Source organism: Protopterus annectens, chromosome 13.part0, assembly GCF_019279795.1.
Source record: "Protopterus annectens isolate FY-2018-M chromosome 13.part0, PAN1.0, whole genome shotgun sequence".
Classification (NCBI taxonomy): Eukaryota; Metazoa; Chordata; order Ceratodontiformes; family Protopteridae; genus Protopterus; species Protopterus annectens.
Genome location: NC_056747.1, coordinates 766,314,050 through 766,333,443, shown reverse-complemented (window position 1 = coordinate 766,333,443; position 19,394 = coordinate 766,314,050). Strand labels below are relative to the sequence as shown.

The following is a 19,394-nucleotide window of genomic DNA, read 5'->3' as shown; positions in this document are numbered from 1 at the left end:
CCCAAATATTTATATACTCCCTCTTGCTCAAGTTATTTTATATCACATTCCTGTCCCAAATGGTACTAATATGGTCTGCTTGTGGTGTTGTAAGCCCCAGTGTTATCAACTAGTTAAGAAGTTCTCTCACAGCACCTGCCAGCACTTCTGCAAAATTTCTCAGGGCCCTGACAGGTGTGCTTTGTACTTTGTCCGGTAACCATTTGAAATGTTGGGATCCACTAGAGCGAGTCCTGAAATGCAAAGACAATGTCCAAAAGCACAACTTACATATACTAAGCCCGAGATGCCTTTTCTCAGAATATTCCCTTTTCTCTAAGGTACAGCAATCTTGGAGTTGGTATATATATGTTTGGGTGGTGCGAGGGGCTTACCCACCCCACATGGGGGTTTGAAGGGATGCAAAAAATATTTTTTTGAGGAGGACAGCAGTTTTCAAAATTCACTCTTCCCCTGGTTTTCTGTCTTGTTTTTAGCTTTTTGACACTCAGCATTTCAAGTGCCAACATCTGAATAGGGAGCAACCTTGTCCTCTATAAGTTCCTTCGTAGTATCATAGGAAATTCAAGGCTACTGAGTTTTGTAACCATTATTCCTTGCCAGTTCCCACCTAGCATGTATTTCTCTTCTCAAGGAGACCTATACCAGTCATGCTCTTGGTGAATTTATGAATATCCATCCAACTATCCAGGTCCCATTTGAAGGAAGGGGAAGAGTATTCTAGAGGTGAAGGAGATACTGAATAATGAATCCTTTACTTCACCTTGTTTTATTGATGTGTTGAAGCAGGTTTAGAGCTCTTATTCTGGTATTTGAGGGACTATTTGATTTAGGAGGGTAAAAGAGGTCCTGGACTACTGGATCTCTGATTGCTAGGAAGGCAAGGCATAGGTCACCTCTGTAGAACTTTTAAGATACTGAAAAGAGGGACAGTGCCTCTACAGTCTTTTCTGGTAGGAATTTTAAGCCAATGATCCTCTTTGTTAGGAGCCTCTGGAGTCATTCTAACTGACTGGTATATGCCTGGTGAGTTACATCCTAAAGGGAGCATTGCATTCTATAACTGGTCTGATCAGTGGTTAATACAATGGGACAATAATCTCTTTTGATCTGGATGATATTCCCTCGGTGATCAACTGCCCCAAGTAGAAGGATTTCCTGACAACTATTGCTACATGGTGTTCAAAGAAAAGGGATTTATTAACCAAGGTTCCCAGGTCTCTAACCACATTTTCATTTTGAAGTGGAGCATTGTCAATGATATATGCTGGGAGGATGGTTTATCTGCCAAATGAAAAAATGTTGCATTTTTCAGTATTTAATTTAAGCCCATTGTCAATACACCAGACATTTATAGGTGTTAGCTCATGCTGGAGTTCTTCTATGTCAGAGGGAGATTTGACAATGACTCCCAGTTTGCAGACATCTACAAACTTAATTAGCTATTGATCTTGGATTTTAGTCTGTAGGTCAGAGGAGTAAATACCAACCAAAACAGTCCTAACGCTGAGCTCTGCAGAATACCACTGGTCACAGTCATGTTTTCTGACATTGTCCCTGCCACCTGCAGTGTGTGGGTTCCGTCTTTTTAGTCAATTTGTTACCCATCTTACCACATAAGGATCTATTTGTAATGCATTTACATTATTAATTATGCTAGCATGAGGGTTGGTGACAAATGTCTTGGCCAAATCAAGGTAAGCTGTGTGTACAGTGTGACTACTCTCAATAGCTTCCATAACCTTCTCAAAGCCATTAACCAGGTTCATTAGACAGGATTTATCTTTTACAAAACCAAATTCCTGTGGATCTAGCCTGATGTTATTCAAGTCTGTTGTCATGCATTACAAATGATACTCATCAGGTTGATGGGCCTATAGTTTCCTGGGTTGGTAGCAAGGTCTAATTTATGAAGTATCATCACCAGTGCTGTACTCCATACTTCAGGGACTGAGTCTTAGCCAGGTCCTGGTTAAACAGCTTATGTACAGGTTCCACCAAGGCATGCCTGTAACCATTTATCAAAAAGACAGTCATGGTATTTGGTCCCATAGAGGAAGTGTTCTTAGTCTTGGGTAGCACTTTCAGTACATGTTCTTTAGTAAGGATGGGGGGGGGGAGAGGCTGAGAACTACAGGGATCAGAGGGCTTTGGATCGTAGTCTTCGGAGTAAGATTTGCACTTATGTTATTTGGTATCTTTTGTCATTCAGTATGAGTTCTGTACATTGAGTGTTGTTTCTTAGCTTTCTAACATAACTAAAGAAGGATTTAAAATTGGCTTTGGCTTCAAATGTCAACCTGACTTTACTGGCTGCCATGACAGATCCAAAAGTATTTTTAAAATTATTAGTCACATTCCTAATATTTTTCTTTATGTGGGGGTTTTCATATCTGCTATATATTCTAATGAGTTTTATTCTTTTAATGTAGATTTTATTTATGATGGTGGACCACCACGATAGTTTGATTTTAAATTTGGATTTTGATGTGACTGCCACTTCTACACATTTCTTTATGCGGGTATAAAGCTGCTTGGTGAATCTATCTGCTGAGGCAATGCCTGGGCTGATGTTGTTATAAGTGAATTTAGCTGACCTAATTAAGAAAGGCACAAACTTCACAGTTATTTATGTCACAGAAAGAACTATGACAATAAAATAACTTCACATGTAATATTTTGCAGAATTTTAACTCCCACAATGATAATCATTAAAATATTTAACTATGATGGAGATGGCCTATCAAAACTTGTTTCAGAGAAAAATAGTCTGTAAAGAATTATCTAAAATGTGCCCCCACACACACACACACACACACACACATGCACAAAAGAAAGAAAAAGGTGGTTGTACATCTGCAGGAGCAGCAAAATGAAATGTATTGTAATATGGTCCATATGCAGAGGGAATAGAGATACCCATCGGCTACAAAGTCACCCTGCTGATTGTACAAAGAACCATAAGAGAGATGCAAGGGTAAACAAAGTCCCAGATATACATGTTTTTCCGTGCCACACACTATGAATTTACCTTATAAAAGGAACTACTATTTTGCCCATGTAAGCTCCATGCTGCAACACTGAAGTTTGTGGTACAACCTAGAATACAGTAGTTGTACAAATGCACCTTCACCTTTTGCAAAACATTCTGGGGTTTAAGTGAATCACAAAAACAGGTAATCTAGTACTTTTGTACTATCATGTAGTCAACATAAGAGGTACCATAAGCAAGGAAAGAAATGAGAATAAGAAACCTTTCCTAACTTAACTTTCTAACTAACAGACAGCAAACTAATAGAAGGATGACCCTCTCTGATATCTGACATGCTTCTATAATTTGTTTTTAATCAGAAATTGATTAGTAGTATTTATCACATTGCTTTTGGTAACAATCCATCAACCTGACAGCCAACACGAGAAGAAAGGTTAAGCACTCCACAATATTTATGCCTTTTTAGGATGGAAATGTGACCATGTCTTACTGCAGTAAATCAGTATTGCCTGAAAAGTTTTGCTAGTGATGCAGTTACTGAAGTCTGCAATACAAGGCAGCGGGTGCCTTATTCCACATATGTCCACTACATTCACATTTCACAGGTTAGGAATGGCTTAAACTGGAAGGGAACAGAAAATTTAATTTTAGTCTTTGTGGACTGACAGATTTACTGTAAGCTTCACATTACTACTCTCTTCTTCTCATTGCTGAGCAAAGGAAGTCTGGAGTCTACAATGAATGTAATCACTGTCAGAAAGAAAAAGGGCATGCTTTATGATGACAAGAAATGATGCTAAGGAGAAACAGAACAGAAACACTGTCTGAATGGCTACACCAAGAGGAGTTCAAAATGAACAATAGTACACGATGCATATATCTCACAGTGGGCGGTACATTTTCATTCCTCACCTGAAAAGATTATCATTCCTACGAAGAATAGCAGGAGGTGAATGCATTTCAGTAAGTTCTTTGTTTGATGTCATCATTTTGCGCAATACATACTTTGCTGCCTTAAATAGAAAGTAAATATAAGTTTTTAATACATTATAGAAAGACTACAACAATAACCTTAATGACCCCAGCCCTTAACCTGATATTCATTAACTATATCACTTTGTGCATAATACAGCATTAGAGAAAATCAAATCTTTTTATGTCAAAGTACTGGCAAAGCAGATCCCTCTGTTCTAGCAAGAAGAAAGCTGTGGTTTACATTTGACTCTGAAAACAATTTAAACAATTTTAAATGGATGTACAATTGCAGTAACATCTTTGAAGTGGTGCATGCATCCTTAGAAGTCGTGACTAAGGCTAATCCTTTAATATGACTTGTTTGCTGCTAAACAGATATTAATTTAAACATTTTGAGCTAAATATTCTGTAACATGAAATAATGTAATAATACAATGCAAATACTGATTTTGCTCAGGATATTGACAGTATTACCTTGTCTGTTGCAGGTTCCATCATGTATGTAGTGATGGTTTTGATGCTTGGAGCTCTATAATGTATCCAGGTCATGGCACTATTTATCACACGGAGTATGTTCCTGCGTCCCTGGACATGAGCATAGGCTATTCCAAAGGTCTTAGAAACACCCTAAGAAAAATGAGAACAGTAAAACAATGCATACATCCAAGCACTGGTAAGGTAACACAATTGTTTCTCCAGAATGGAGTTGACTTTAACCCACTCAGTTTGATGAAATGTCAGTTTGATGAAGTCTCACTCATTTTATCTGCTCTGCTCCATTCTGTCCATTTTCGCAGCATTACTGTACTGCAGTTACAGTATGTTCAACTGACTCAACTGGTTCCTAGAAAGTACAGACATCAACCAAGTGGAGTTCCCGTGCATGCTATAACAGTATGCTCATCTTAACAAGAGACTTCTTTAATTTCTGAACTTCTGGTACAAGCAAATACCTAAAAAAGGCAGCCAAAGGTGGCATCTACAAGCCACCATGATTTGCTAAGCATGTGCAGTAAAATGGTCAGTGTAGGATACAGAGGGCTGGGGTGATTAACGAGTGTTTGCAAAAAGTTATGAAAAATATGACATTTTTCCATATTTACATTAATAATGCAAAATGGAGTATGAAACTGCCTAACTGCATTAATATCTTAAAAGCTGTATAAACTACAGGCAAACAAATGGTGCCATCCTGTAGACAACATTAAGGCACAAGATTTTGTCATTGATACTTGTCAACTAATATGTATAAGTTTGTAGATTAATATTTTTGGTTTGAAATATTTTGAAAATATAATCTGATCATTTACACAAATTGTACAATATCACAAAACAGCAGTTTGCTCTCCACTCTTGTCATTCACCACAAGAAAGGTACTGAACAAATGAACAAGTTCTACAACTGATACAGTGGGTCTAACTTACATGCTTACAAAGATATAACCTTTTGTTTGACCATAACACTAGTTTTTTTTAGAAAATAAACTATTATTTTTCTTCCACAAAACTGCAGTATAAAATAAGCATCACCAGACAGACTTTTGATATTAACACTTGTGAGAATAGCTGTAAAACCTTTACATCCAGTATTAAGGACAAAGCAAACAATATAATAACAATAATGGTGATGATAACAATAATAATAATAATTAAACAATGAAGAAGGCTCCGAAATGTGGACATTTTTAAAATAGTACTACTGTTGACTTACAAATTGACAGAAAAAGAAGACCTGAATTAATATACATTATCAGAAGGAAAATATAGCATTAACTGTAAAGAGTATCATTATTTACTGACTGCAATCCATTACTTTTTAAAAAATATATATTTTAGAAGGGATGGAGCAAAATTTTGAGCCAAAATCAGTCACATCCATAAAAATTAGGGGCAGATGAAAAGTATGTTTGCAATTATCCCATTATCTAAAAAAGACCTTTCATAACCTGGCCATGTGGTACATGGAAATGGATTCTTGACTGCATCCCAGGCAACAAGCAGTTGACAAGTGGCCTCTGCACTGGAGGAGTCAATCAGGAAAGGGGAGGTTTGAAGGGGCATGGCCTGACTGACTCTAGAGGTGGGAGGGCTGCATTGATTTGGGGGTACTCTGAGTGGTGCTAACTTCCTGATGAAGACCAAAAAAGCTCACTGCTTATGTCTTGGATGGCAGGGCAGATGGGGAAGTGAGGGAACATCCTATGTTGTCCTATTGCATGTCCCCCCTTAAGCCTCACAGGGTGCATGCAATTGAGACTGGGGGAAAAACAAAAAAAATGAAGAAAACCTCAAACCACCCTGATGGCTGTCTAAATGATGTCCATTCCTGCTGACCTTTGCCCATGTGATGGAGAATGAATAGGCAAAATGGCTACGGAAAGGGCTAATAATCAATAGATAGGGAGTGCAAAGAGTTAAAAAAAACAGCTTTTATATTTTACTTTTTTTTTTTGTAACTCACATCATTTATGACATAGTGTAAAGCATAAGAAGTGTGTTTTCAATAAAGGATTTTGGTGGAGAAAATATGAGGAAACAAGTGGTTTCTAGGCTTAGAAAGCTATAGGGGACAAGGAAATTAGTCTCCTGCTGTTCACAATTCAATGAATTAAGAAATGGCTGAGTTTAACAAATCTCTAAAAAAAATTTAAGCTAAAATTAAAGCCTTGGTTGGAGTGGGAAGCAAGACTTGTCAGATGCCAAAGGACTCACCCACTGAACTACATCACTTAATAAAACTTCAGTGTTATACAACCACTAAGAAAGTTAACATGTTTCAGTGAACTGGTCTTTTGCTCAAGTATGAATCAATGAAGCTTACAGTTACTCTTACTCCTCTACTCATAACTAAATAGGTAATATAATTATTTGCAAAACATAGTAGAAAGTGTATGAATTATACTACTGTCTTCAGATTAACTTCCATCCGCCTGTACAATATTGAAGCTCTGGCAACAGTAGTTAGAAAGCTATGAGATCTACCTGGGTGAAAGATACGATCTACAGAAATATACCCTAGCTTGCAGTTTTGTATTCTTACCTGATAAAAGCTGATCTCATGAGTGACAAAAATATTACGTTCCCGGGGATCTCGAACTGTGTCAACACCCAAAATTCCAAATACTCGATTTTGAGAGTTCTTCAGTGGTATTACCAGGAATGATCCCTTCTTTTCTTCTTCAGGGCAGCTAGTATCCCAGAAATGAATACTTCCATGATACTGCACCCTAGGTACATGAACTGGTTTCCCTTCTTCCACTGCCTTAAAGCTACATAAGGGAAACAGAAGTTATAAGTTCTAAATGCAGGGCTCAGTCATTTTAAGGGTTTCAAACATTTTAAACAAACACAAACATACTGCATCTATGATAAAGTATTATAATCATAAAGGCCACAACCAATGACACTACACACAGGGAAGGGATCATCATTAATTCAGGAGTTGTGTAGAACAGCAGAAAGAGTGACTCTTAAGGAATGTAAAAATAAGAAGTTGTGTACTCACAACATTCCATGTTTGTAGTCCATCTCATCCTTCCTTCTTACACATGGGTTCAGAGCCAATCCTCGGCTCCGAGTCAGCCTTTTTACAAGCTCAAAGTCTTCTAGTTGGCTCGTGGCTAGGTAGGTATCCCATGGTGCACCAGTACAATCCCCAGATCTTGTTTGCTGCTAACTAAAGAGAAAGAATAATAAAACCATGCAGAAAGAACCCAATAATAAAAGGTCTCTACTTAATAATAACAATTTTTCTGTCTCCAGATCCTTCCAGGGTGGGGGTAGGAGGGTGGGTTCGTAAGAATGAAGGGCAAGATGGACAACAAACATGGAACGTTATGGTGAGTACATAACTTTTTTATGTTCTGTAGTCCTATCTCGCCTTCATTCTTACACAGGGGACAGTGCCCCTAGCACCTTATTCTTGGGTGGCTCAAGGAAAAATACATCTGAGTACCGTGGAACCAAAGGATGCTCTACCCCTGGAGGTCAAATCCAATTTGTAATGAGTAATAAATGTGTCAGGGGTAGCCCAAGTTGCTGCTGCACAGATATTATCAAGTGGGACCTTGGCTTGAAAGGTTGCCGAAGTAGACTGAGATCTCGTAGAATGACCCTAAACTTTGAAAGGTAAAGGCTTACCATCAGAAGAGTAAATGTAAGCTATACAGCTAGAGATCCAATTAGAGAGGGTCACTTTTGAAACTGGGAGACCTAATCTGGAGTTGGAGAAGGAAATAAATAATTGGTCTGACTTCCTGAATTCCTTAGTTCAGTGCAAATAAAAACGTAATTGCCTATGAACATCCAACTGATGAAACCTGTATTCTGCTGCATTGGAATGATTAGGGAAGAACACCGGAAGCTCTATGGATTGGTTCAAAGTGTTATGGGAACAGCCCTTCGGGACAAAGGATGGATTAGTACAAAGAGACACACTGTCTTTGTGAAATATCAAATAAGGGGGATTGACAGACAGTGCTTGTAAGTAACACTGGCACATGTCTAGCAGATGTGATTGCCACCAGAAATAAAGTTTTCCAAGACAGAAATTTCAAAGGAGATGAATGAGCTGGCTCAAAGGGTGGAGACATTAATTTGGATACAATAAAATTCAAGTCCCATTAAGCAACCTGTTCCTGAAGGGGAGATCTTAAAGCGGCACCTTTAAGGAAGGTCTTGCACAACCTATGTGACATCAGATTAGAATCTTGTAGACCTAGATGAAAATTAGAAACTGCTGCCAATTGAACCCTGATTGTGGCAGTCGCAGATCCCTGGTGGAAAAGTTCAGACAAGAATTCCAAAACCACCGGAATAGAAGCAGTATAAGGGTCAACATTCCTTTGCTCAGCCCAGACAGAGAACCTCCTCCATTTACTGGAATATAATTTCCTAGTGGAGGGATTATGAGAAGATGTAAGGATACGAGTCACGGAGGGTGAGAAATCATGAAGCCTGACTAGGGATGGAACTGGAGCGGCCAAGCTGTCAAATTGAGGATGTGTAGGCTGGGGTGAAGCGAGCCTGACATGTGCATCAAGAGATCTGGCACTGGGTCCAGAGTCCATGGATCGTTTAATGGGTGAGGCCCGAGAAAGGGGAACCAAACTTGCAGAGGCCAGTAAGGAGTAATGAGGATCAGTTTGCTTCCCAGCTGTTTCACTTTCTGAATCACCCTGGACATGAGAGGAAAGGCAGGGAAAGCATAAAGGAGACCCAGAGGCCAATCATGAACTAGTGTGTCTCTCAGTGACTCCCCTGGAGGGGGGATGAAGGAGCAATAGCTGCTGTATTTGGCATTGATTGGGCTGGCAAAGAGATTGCAGCAAGGCTGTCCTCATCTGCGGAAAATCTGCTCTGCTATTTCCTGCTTCAGAGACCACTCCTGAGGCATCATAATTGCCCGGCTGAGTTTGTCGGCTATCACGTTGGTTGTCCCCAGGATGTGCATCGCCACCAGAAAGTGCTGGGAAGATATCACTCATTTCCAAACCCAGATGGCCTCTCAACAGAGTGGGTATGATCTGGTTCCACTTTGTTTGTTGAGATACCATACCACCAACGTGTTGTTTGACTGTATTGCAATTGTCCCAAAAGAAAGAAGGTCGTGAAGTGCTTGCAATGCCAGGAGCACCGCCCTCATCTCTAGAACATTGATATGCAGGTGAGCCTTGTGATCTTGCCATGTGTCTTGATCAGTCCTGCCTAGATAATACCCCCCCCCCATCTGCGAGGCATCCGTGATCACAGTGGCAATGGGTTGACAAATGGAGTCCCCGTAGTTAACTGATTGGGTTGAATCCACCAAGTGAGGTCCTTCTGGCAAGAATCTGTTAACAGAATGTGGTGAGTTAAGGGCAGTTGTTGGAAGGACCACTGGGATGACAGGAGCCACTGAATAATCCGCATGTGTAGTCTGGCTAGCGGCACTAGTAGTATAGTAGAAGCCATGGTCCCTAGAAGCTTCAGAACAGTCTTGGCCTTGACTTTCGGAGAGGGAGAAGACGGTGAATTTGAAGTACAAGATTCTGTGCCCTTTCTACTGGAAGGCAAGCCAACATGGCTACTGTGTCTATTTCTGCACCTATAAAAGTCACAAACTGAGAGGGCAATAAGGCAGATTTTTCCCAATTTATAGTAATCCCCAACTGGACACAAAGTTGACTAGTAGCGTCCCTGGTTTGAGGAAGTAGAAGCCTGGTGGGGGTGGTTAGAAGCCAGTCGTCCAGATACGGAAACACCTGGAATCCTCGACGTCTCAGGTGAGCTGTCACTACTGCCATGCACTTGGTGAACACCCCGGGGGCTGTAGTGAGACCAAAGGGCAGAGCATGAAACTGATAGTGACTGGCTCCCAGCCGGAAGCGTAGATGACTCCTCGATGCCCTGTCCATTTTTAAGTGGTAGTAAGCATCTTGGTGGTCTATTGAGCACATCCAAATGTCTTTCCCTTGTAACAGGAGTATAGACTGCAGTGTCACCATCTGGAACTTGTCCTTCTTTATGGATTCATTTAATTTGCTGAGGTCCAAGATGGGACTCCAGTCCCCTGTACGTTTTGGCACTAAAAAGAATCTGGAGTAAGTTCTGAATCCTATTTGGTCTGTGGGGATGGTTTGGATGACTCTTTTTGCCAGCAACTTGTTGACTTCCACAGTTGCTTGATCCCTGTGATTGGGTGGAACAACCGGGATCCTCTTGGGGACATAAGTTGGCAAATGGTATGGGAAAAGGGTATGGAATAACCTCTGGTGATAATTATTTGTACCCATCTGTCTCGAGTGACTCTTAGCCAGACTTCAGGATACAAAGAAATGCGAGCCCCAACCGGCTCCAGAGAAGCACAGTCGGGCCCCCACATCAGGAACACTGGTAGGGCTGGACCAGAAACGAATCACAGCCTCCCTGGTTTTGCTGTCCGCCCCTGCCTCCAAGGCGATGTGTACCATTTCCTCCTTCTCCTCTGCCTCTGAAGGAGGAGTCACCCTGTGCATCCTGGAAAAATCTCTGGGACTTCTTGAACCACATTTTACCACCTCTCTGACCCTTGGGATACGGTCTAGAGGGGACAGTAAAACGTACTCCCACAGCAGAGAATGTTTTCCCTTCTTGCTCGCACTGGGTGAGTGTGTCCTTTACCTTAGGTCCAAACAATGAAAAAACATCAAAGGGGGTGTTGGTAAAGGTAGAATTGAACGGTTCCGCAAAATTACACAAGCGCATCCAGGAATGCCTCCTTAGGGAAATTCCTGAACCCGCTGTTCTGCTCGCTCTATCGGCTGCATAAGAGTTGAGCCTCATGGACAAGTTGACAATAGAATTCAAGGTGGGCAACTGAGCAGACACCTTCTCAGGGACTCCTTCAGTGGATATACCTTATAGAGTCTCTCCTAACTCCTTAAGGAGATCTCTCTGAAGCCTCATAAAGTGTGCTAGGTAGTTCAGTGATCTTAGAGTAAATGCCACTGACAAAAAGATATGCTTCCCTTATCTGTTCATCATTTGAGATTCTTTATTCAGCAGATGGACAGAAGTCATCGTCTCCGCTAGCTCCTTCTTAGTGGCTGCCGCCACCACCATGGCATCTACAGGAACACCCTTTGACAAAAATTCCTTCTCCTTGGGAGCTGACAGAAATTTATTTGGTCTCCTGAGGACTGGCTCCTTGGCATCAGGAGTATCCCGCACCTTCCGACTAATGAGCTGTAACAGTTCGTTGAAGGGTGGAGACACCCAAGAGGCTAAAGGTTGAGACCCGAAAGCCTTCAGGTACACCGACTCCTCATCAGAAGGGGTGACAGTGGGCCAGCCGCACCTCTGCTTAAGGATCTCCAAGATGTCTACAAAGGAGACATCATCAGATGACGATTTGGGGGACCCTTCTGACTCTTTGAAGTCAGTGTCAGAAGTAAGAGACTTGTCCTGGGAGTCTACATGTTTTCTCATGCATGTCCTCCTCTGGCTCCTTGGAAGGATGTTCTGGGGAGATCTCGGAAGAATGGTGGCCACCAGCCGGGGGCTTCTGAGGTTGTGGGTCTCTGTTGTCCAGAGAGGGAGTAGGTGCTGAGACAGAAGTAGGTGACCGAGAGGGAAGAGTGTCAGTACCCCTGGTAGGAGCTGATGATCGGGACAGCACACTCATAATCATTTCAAATTCTGACCTATCTGGCTCCAAAGACCTCCCTGGCTCTGAGGAGATAGAGGATGCCATCGGCTCTGAGATAGATGTAGGGTCCGAGCTCACCCTAGCCAATGCACTGAGAGGAAGGGTTGGAACCGAAGAGGTTCGGTTCCAGGCGTCTCTGTCGGGGCAGACAGGACACCTTCGGCTCCTAGACACCACAGATGGCACCCAAAGGTGTTGGAGCAGACCTCGGCTCCAAAACAACCTCAGGGGAAGATGGAACTGAGGTTTCCACCAGTGGTACCAAGCACTCCAGCTCCAAAAGTCCAGTACGGCTCAGAGGAGGAATCACAGAAGGGGTAACGGACTCAAGTGACCCCGGAACCGACTGGGTCAGAGCCAACAACATTTTAGGCAGGGCAGATGACTTCAGGAGTCTCAGCATTACTCTCACCACATCTTCTTCTGATAAGCTCCTGGAAGATCTGGAAGACAGTGTGGGAGACTGGGATCTCTGTAGTATTGGTGACCTTAAACTAGGGGAGACCCGTAAGGGATCCGTAGTCCGGCTCCGATGTTTGCTATCAGTGGTCGGCTCCAAACTGCTTGGTGCTGACACTGTAGCCGTAGTAGTACCCTCGATCGGCTCTGAACTTAGTGGAGCCGAGGAGGCAGCAGATTTGTCAGTTTTAGAAATTTTGAGAGGCGGCTCCGATGCACCAGCCAGCACCGGGAATGCTTCTTAGAAGATTTTGATTTTTCCTTTTTAGATCCATGTGACTTAGAAGAAGAGGAAGAGCTAGCCAGATCTTCCTCAAAGGAGGGCTTAAGGAGACCTTTTAATATAAGCTTATTCTTTCTCTCCTGCAATACCCTGGCATTAAATGAGTGACAAAATAGGCATGTTTCCTGTAAATGGATGGCCCCAAGACAGTTACTGTGGCCATCTGTTATAGACATCTTCTATGAACATTTCACAAACTTTTTAAAGCCAGAGGGCTTATGATCCTTGGCCTCCTTAGACATCTCACAGAAGATTAAGCTAATTAGACACACAGGGAGTAGAAAGGGAGAGTGGAAGGACTAGGTCCTCTAACTTAAATGGGCCTAGCCCTTAAAGTACTAGCAGACACACAACCACAAGGACTAGGTCCTCTAACTTAAATGGGCCTAGCCCCGGTCAGAGAAAGAAGGGAGAAAACTTAGGTCCTCTAACTAAAATGGACCTAGAAGAGGAAAAGGTTTAGAAAGACAATTTTAACAGTCTCGCACACACACTGGAGAAAAAAGACAATCTCTAATAAGTCAGAGAAAGAGAACAAAGGTAAAAAACCCTGTTCTAACTGCAAATACAACTATGCAGAGGGCACCGCAAGCACAGCTATTTATTTTAAGCTAAGAACACAGCTCACAGAGAAAGCTGATCTAAATTTCACAAAATACACACAGTCTAAACTATGTGCAAAGCACTTGCAACCACTAATATCAACAATATCTAGACTATTAGAAATATATATATATAGTAAAGCCCAGTGATAAACTAACTGGCACACAGGATACCAATGAGAACGAAAAGGCCAATGGCCAACTGTTCTCAGAAAACTTAACACACAGGGAGAAACCCAGTAAATGCTAAACTAACTACAAAAATGACACTAGTAAAAGTTATATAAAACTATCTAAATATGAAAAACAGTAGAAATTAGCCAAAAAAATCAGCAAAATGTGTTAGACTTAGCCACGGCCAAGAAGGAGCGCATCCAAACTCGTCGACACGGCAAACGAGATCTGGGGATTGCACTGGGGCACCATGGGATACCTACCTAGCCACAAGCCAACTAGAAGACTTTGAGCTTGTAAAAAGGCAAAGATGTGTAAAAATGAAGGCAAGATAGGACTACAGAACATCTTAACTTTTTGTTTCAGTCTACACAGGGTCTTGTACGTTAACCTGCTGTTGAATCTATTACACAAAAAAAAAACATTGCAGACAGCGTAAAACAAACAAAACATGTGATTACTTGATGTGAAATAATGTCAACTACATCACTCCATGTTAAATGCAATCAATTCATTAATCCTCTAAATTAGCTTTAAGTCAAGAATATAGGTTCATAGGTTGGTACTAGGCTATCGGCCCTAGGGCTTATACAAGCCTAGCAATAACAATTTCCTGGTTATTTCTTTCCACACTATTTACTTCCCTGGAACCCTGTCTAGCAGGGTGACCGACATGATCCCCAGGGTGAATTTCCTTTCTTCCATCCAATCGTCAAGGTTCCTTTTGAAGAGGGCCAAAGAGGCGCTCTACTTGACATGTATGGGCAGTCTATTCCAGAGTCTGGAGAGTCTCTGGGTCAGGAACCTATCCCTCTAGCATGTTTTGTTTATTGTGATGACAAGGTTTAGATCCCTGGAGCATGTGGCTCTGAGGGATTGGGATTTCTTTAAGTGTAGCATGTCCAACAGCTCTCGGTTTGACATGGCCTTGTATGTTAAGCAGAGATCGCCTCTGAGTAGATGATATGTGACAGAGTATAGCTGGAGTTTTTTAAGGCGGTCAGCATAGGGCATCTGCTTTAGGCCTGTGATTCTTTTAGTGAGGCATTTCTGCGGCCTTTCCAGTTGCTGCAGATGTCCTGAGAGGTCCATAGCAAATGAAGCATTGTATTCTATAATGGGTCTAATGAGGGATGAGTACAGTGGGACAATGACCTCCTTTTTTCTGGATGAAAATCCCTTAGTGATGAGGTGTGCCACAAAGAAGGATTTCCTGACTGTTGTGGCGATGTGGTTATCGAAGGTGAGACCACTGTCCACCTGTGTCCCTAAGTCTCTTATCACACTTTCAGTGTTTAGTGTACTGCCACCTATGTGGTAATTCAAGGGTACATGTTTTTTCCCAGAGGGGATAACTATACATTTCTTGGCACTGAGCTTGAGCTCATGGCTCTGGTACCAAGCATCTGTTTCTGTAAGGTCCTTTTTTGTAGAGTATACACATCATTTGGGGATTGAATAATGGCTCCCAGTTTGCAGTCATCTGTGACCTTTGTTAGCCAGAGTCCCCTAGTGTTGGCCTGTACTTCAGAGACGTAGATGCCAAACAAGAGCAGTCCCAGGACTGAACCCTGAGGTACTCCACTTTTCACTTGTCTGGAGCTGGATTTGGAGTCGGCTACTTTTACAGTGTGGGTTCCGTCAGTAAGCCAGTTGCCAACCCATCGAGTGACATAGGGATTAATGCCCAGGTTAGTAAGTCTATCTAGGATTCCAGAGTGGGGGATGGTGTCAAAGGCCTTGGCGAGGTCCAGATAGCTGTGTGGACCACCTTACCCTCATCCATGGCTCTGGAGACTGATTCGAAGAAGTCAATCAGGTTCAAGAGACAAGATCGGCCCTTTATGAACACAAACTCGCTGGGGTCCAGTGTTTGAAGGTTGCCAATCTGTTTATAAGTTCCATGATAATACATTCCATGGCCTTGCAGATCAGGTTCGTCAGACTGATGGGGCGGTAGTTCCTGGGATCCAAGGTGGATCCCCCCTTCTGGAGTGGGATAACTGTAGCTGTGCGCCACTATCCCCCCTTGTGGAGTGGGATAACTGTAGCTGTGCGCCACTCAGTGGGCACGAAGGCTGATGTGAGGCTATGATTAAACATGAAACTTAGGTGACGTGTCAGTTCATTTTGTAGTTCATGTAATACACAGCTCGGGATGTCATCTGGTTCCATGGATGCTGTATTCTTAGCTTTGGAGAGTGCGTTTTTTACCGTTGTGGTGATTATTACCGGAATTTGGCAATCTTCCGGTATTGAGATGGACCGTTTAGGGAGTGAGAGGGGGATAAAGTTGGCACTGAATTGATCTGCCAGGATATTGGCAATATTCTTGGGATCAGTATTTTTAATGCCATTGTAATGTAGCTCACAGCAGATCTGAGCATTGCCACTTGGATTCTTGACATAGTTATAGAATGTCTTGTGGTTGTCTTTGGAATCTTTGGCAATTTTATTTTCATAACTAGCTTTGGAGGATTTTATGAGGGATCTCAGCTTCTTACTGAGGCTGGTAAGGGAGTTTTTTGCATCCTGGGATTTTCCTCTTTTCTGCAACAGTTTCTTCCTTTTGTTGTAAAGTTTTGTTTATGGCAGGGGACCACCAGATTGGCTTCCTTTTTTTGCAGAAGAGCATCTTGTTTCTATTTGGGATGGTATGATTCATGCATGAGTGGATGTGCTCATACAATGCCTTAGTGTAGGATTCAGCAGTCGAACTTTCAGCTCCCATCTGCATGGATTTCATGAAGTCTGTCACTTCTGATGTGAGTAGCATGAAGTTGGCTTTAGAGAAGTTTTTTTACGGAGGTTTCTCTACTGGGGGGTTGGGGTGGGATGTGGATGTCAAGGGTGATTAGTTTATGGTCAGACCTAACCAATGAGGGGGTTGACCACTGGTGTGGAGCATCTATCTCCCATGTTGGTAATGACCAGGTCTAGGATATTGGAGCCCCTTGTGGGACAATGGATTAGTTGATCTAGGGCGTTGGAATTTATGAATTCCAAGAACTGTTGGGAAAAGGCATTGGTACCAGAGTAGTTTTCCCAGTTAATGACAGGGTAGTTGAAATCACTCAGTATTAGGGTGTTTGATTGTATCTTAATATTTTCCAGTATGCTTAGAGAGGTGTAGTGAGAATCTTGGGGCATGGTGGGGGATCTGTAACAAGCTACAATTTGGATTGCAGTCTTACCTAGTGTTAGTTGCACCTGGAGAATTTCAGATGCATTGTGTTGGGCAACTAGCCTGGAGGTGTGAATATGTACACTCCTCCACCTTTAGTGTTTTGGTCTTGGTTTGGTGACTGAAAAATTTGGTAAGAGTTGTAGCCTGGTATTGCAGGGGTGCTCTCTGGAGCCTTGAACCAGCTCTCAGTTACTGCACAAATATTGATGTTCTCCATTTTTAGGAGTGCCTCGAGAGAGTGCATTTTGAGGTTTAGATTTCTAGCATTAAGTAGCATTACTTCAGATTTTGCATGCTTGTATCTGTTACGGTGGTGGTTTTGTCCTTTGAACCTTGTCTAAAAAAGGCACTATAGGGATTACCCCTTGGAAAGGAGGAATTTCATCCCACTGCTGTCTGTAACCCTAAATGACTTTCAGAGACCCTGTCTCTGAAACTACCCATTCCCAAAGAGAAAATAGAGATTCAGACTTTCTGGAAAAAAAGGGGGCCAGGGTGAGAAGACTGATACTTCTTTTTGGAACCCTCTTGCCATTTCTTCTTAAACGTCTGTTTACATTTATTTTTTTGACACTGTATTTCTGCTTTCTGACAAAATTGGATGAGGAGATAGAAAATCTCTTGGAAATTTTGAAAAGGGAGGGCTGAAAAATTTTACACATTCCCTGGATCAGCTTATTCCTTTCATAACACTTTTTGCTTTTCTCTGCAGCAGAGGGGCCAAACACTAAATCTCTATCTAAGGGCAAATTTCAAATCTCAGTTTTATCATCATCTGAGTGGTTCTGGGAATGCAGTCATGCAAACCTCCTCACAACAGTACCAGTGGCAACAGCCCTGGACAAAGTATCAACAGAGTCATATTGTTTATGTCTTTTGGCTTTTCCCGGTTAGGGGTCGCCACAGCGGAACTCCGGTCCGCTAATGATTGGCAGTAGATTTTTTACGTGCCAAGTTTGCCAGCCCTGATGCACAACCTTCAATGAAGGTACACCCATTCACGCATGTCTCCACACAGAAGATGCTCTAGCTGAGAATCGAACAGCACAACATCTTGCTGTGAGGCGACAATGCTACCGCAGCACCACCACCACCACAGTTTCCACCACCACCGCAGTCAAATACACACTGTAAACAATGAGTAATTCTCTGTACAACAGAAGACACTACATTATTTAAAGCAGATTTTTCCTCACAAGAAGAAAGTGCAGATAAAACCTTCCTCATACTTTCACAATTAGAACAAGCTTTAACATGAGCCTGACAATTCAAAATTCTGAACATCAAAGTTGCAGTAGTATGCACTTTTTTCCCTATACCCATTAATAATTTCCCTATCCTTCTCAGCAAGAGTAGTACTGGAACTGACTAGGTGCTTATCAGCAGAGGAATTGACTAAAGCTATAGCTGCTGGGTCAGGTTTGGGAATACTGTATGAAAATTAAAAGGCCAAGGAACTTTAAACATTCTATATGTCTTTTTAGGGACAGCTGGCTGAATATCAGGAAAACTGCAGGCAGTAATATACACATCCGCTAAAACAGACAGAACAGGAGGAAAGGGTGAAGGATCTGGAAAAACTTTCTGTCACAACTCAGTATTATCTGAGGGACTGAGAAACCTCAATGTCCTCCCACTGAAAACATTGGCACTCTCTAGCAATACAGGAAACCCACACATTGAGAATCAGAAACAGCTCTTCTCTGACTCTGAATCAGAAATCTAAGGGAAAAATGTGTATCTATCTCTGCATCTTCCTGTTCAAATTCAGAATCATGAATCTCTTCAAGAAGAGATATCTTTCTTTTACCATAGACTACTTTACAAGAAGGATCAACAGCCTGAATTAAACCCTGAGCCAGACCCAGTAAACTACTCTTAGCCAAAGAAATTTGAGGAGGAGCAGATACATGTTTGGTTTTCTGTTTCTTTTTGATAGGAAAAATGGGGCCAACCATGTTAGCAATAGCAACAGCAACTTTCCTAGGTATGAATACAGGCTTTGACACAACAGGAAAACCTTCTTTGTTCCCTCTTCCCAGGACAGAATAGTTGCATAAAATCTTATAATAAACAGATGTGTCCTTCTCTTCTATATTGTAGTATTCTTAACATGAGGAATTCACTGCCAAAGGCTGTCCAGACTTTTGGCCAGTATACATAAGATTTTAACCACTGCAACGTACGTGGGATGTCACACGTAGGCCAGCAGTTGGCATAGGCTATAAAAGTGATGTCCGCACATACCATCCTCAGAACTGAATGCCCCAGTAAAGAACACCAACCTAAGGAACAAAGGAGGTAAGCATGCAGAATACTGCAACATAGAAGAGAAGAACATCTATGGTTATGGTAAGATTTTACACAACTTTTCCATGTCTTTCTATTCTTATGTTGCAGTATTCTTAACATGAGGGACAGTATCAAAGCTCATAAAGAAAGGGAGGGGGAAAGAGCAGAGGTGCTTTCTAAAAGCCATGGCAAATGGCTCTAGCAAAGCCAGCTCTAGATTTGGAGATGCCATCCAATTTATGTTTAGTGAAGGTACGAACAGA

General features: G+C 42.0%; 1 protein-coding gene across 4 annotated transcripts in view; it reads right to left on the bottom strand.

The window, feature by feature from the left end:
* EFCAB5 (EF-hand calcium binding domain 5) overlaps positions 1-19,394 on the bottom strand; it is a 1,692,224-nt gene that overhangs the window by 218,359 nt on the left and 1,454,471 nt on the right. For all 4 annotated transcript variants that reach the window (XM_044054470.1, XM_044054473.1, XM_044054471.1 and 1 more), the window contains 3 exons: positions 7,008-7,236; positions 4,442-4,594; positions 3,905-4,005 (listed from right to left, as the gene is read on the bottom strand). In XM_044054470.1, the coding sequence (XP_043910405.1) occupies positions 3,905-4,005; positions 4,442-4,594; positions 7,008-7,236 (483 nt within the window). The remainder of the gene's footprint in view (positions 1-3,904; positions 4,006-4,441; positions 4,595-7,007; positions 7,237-19,394) is intronic.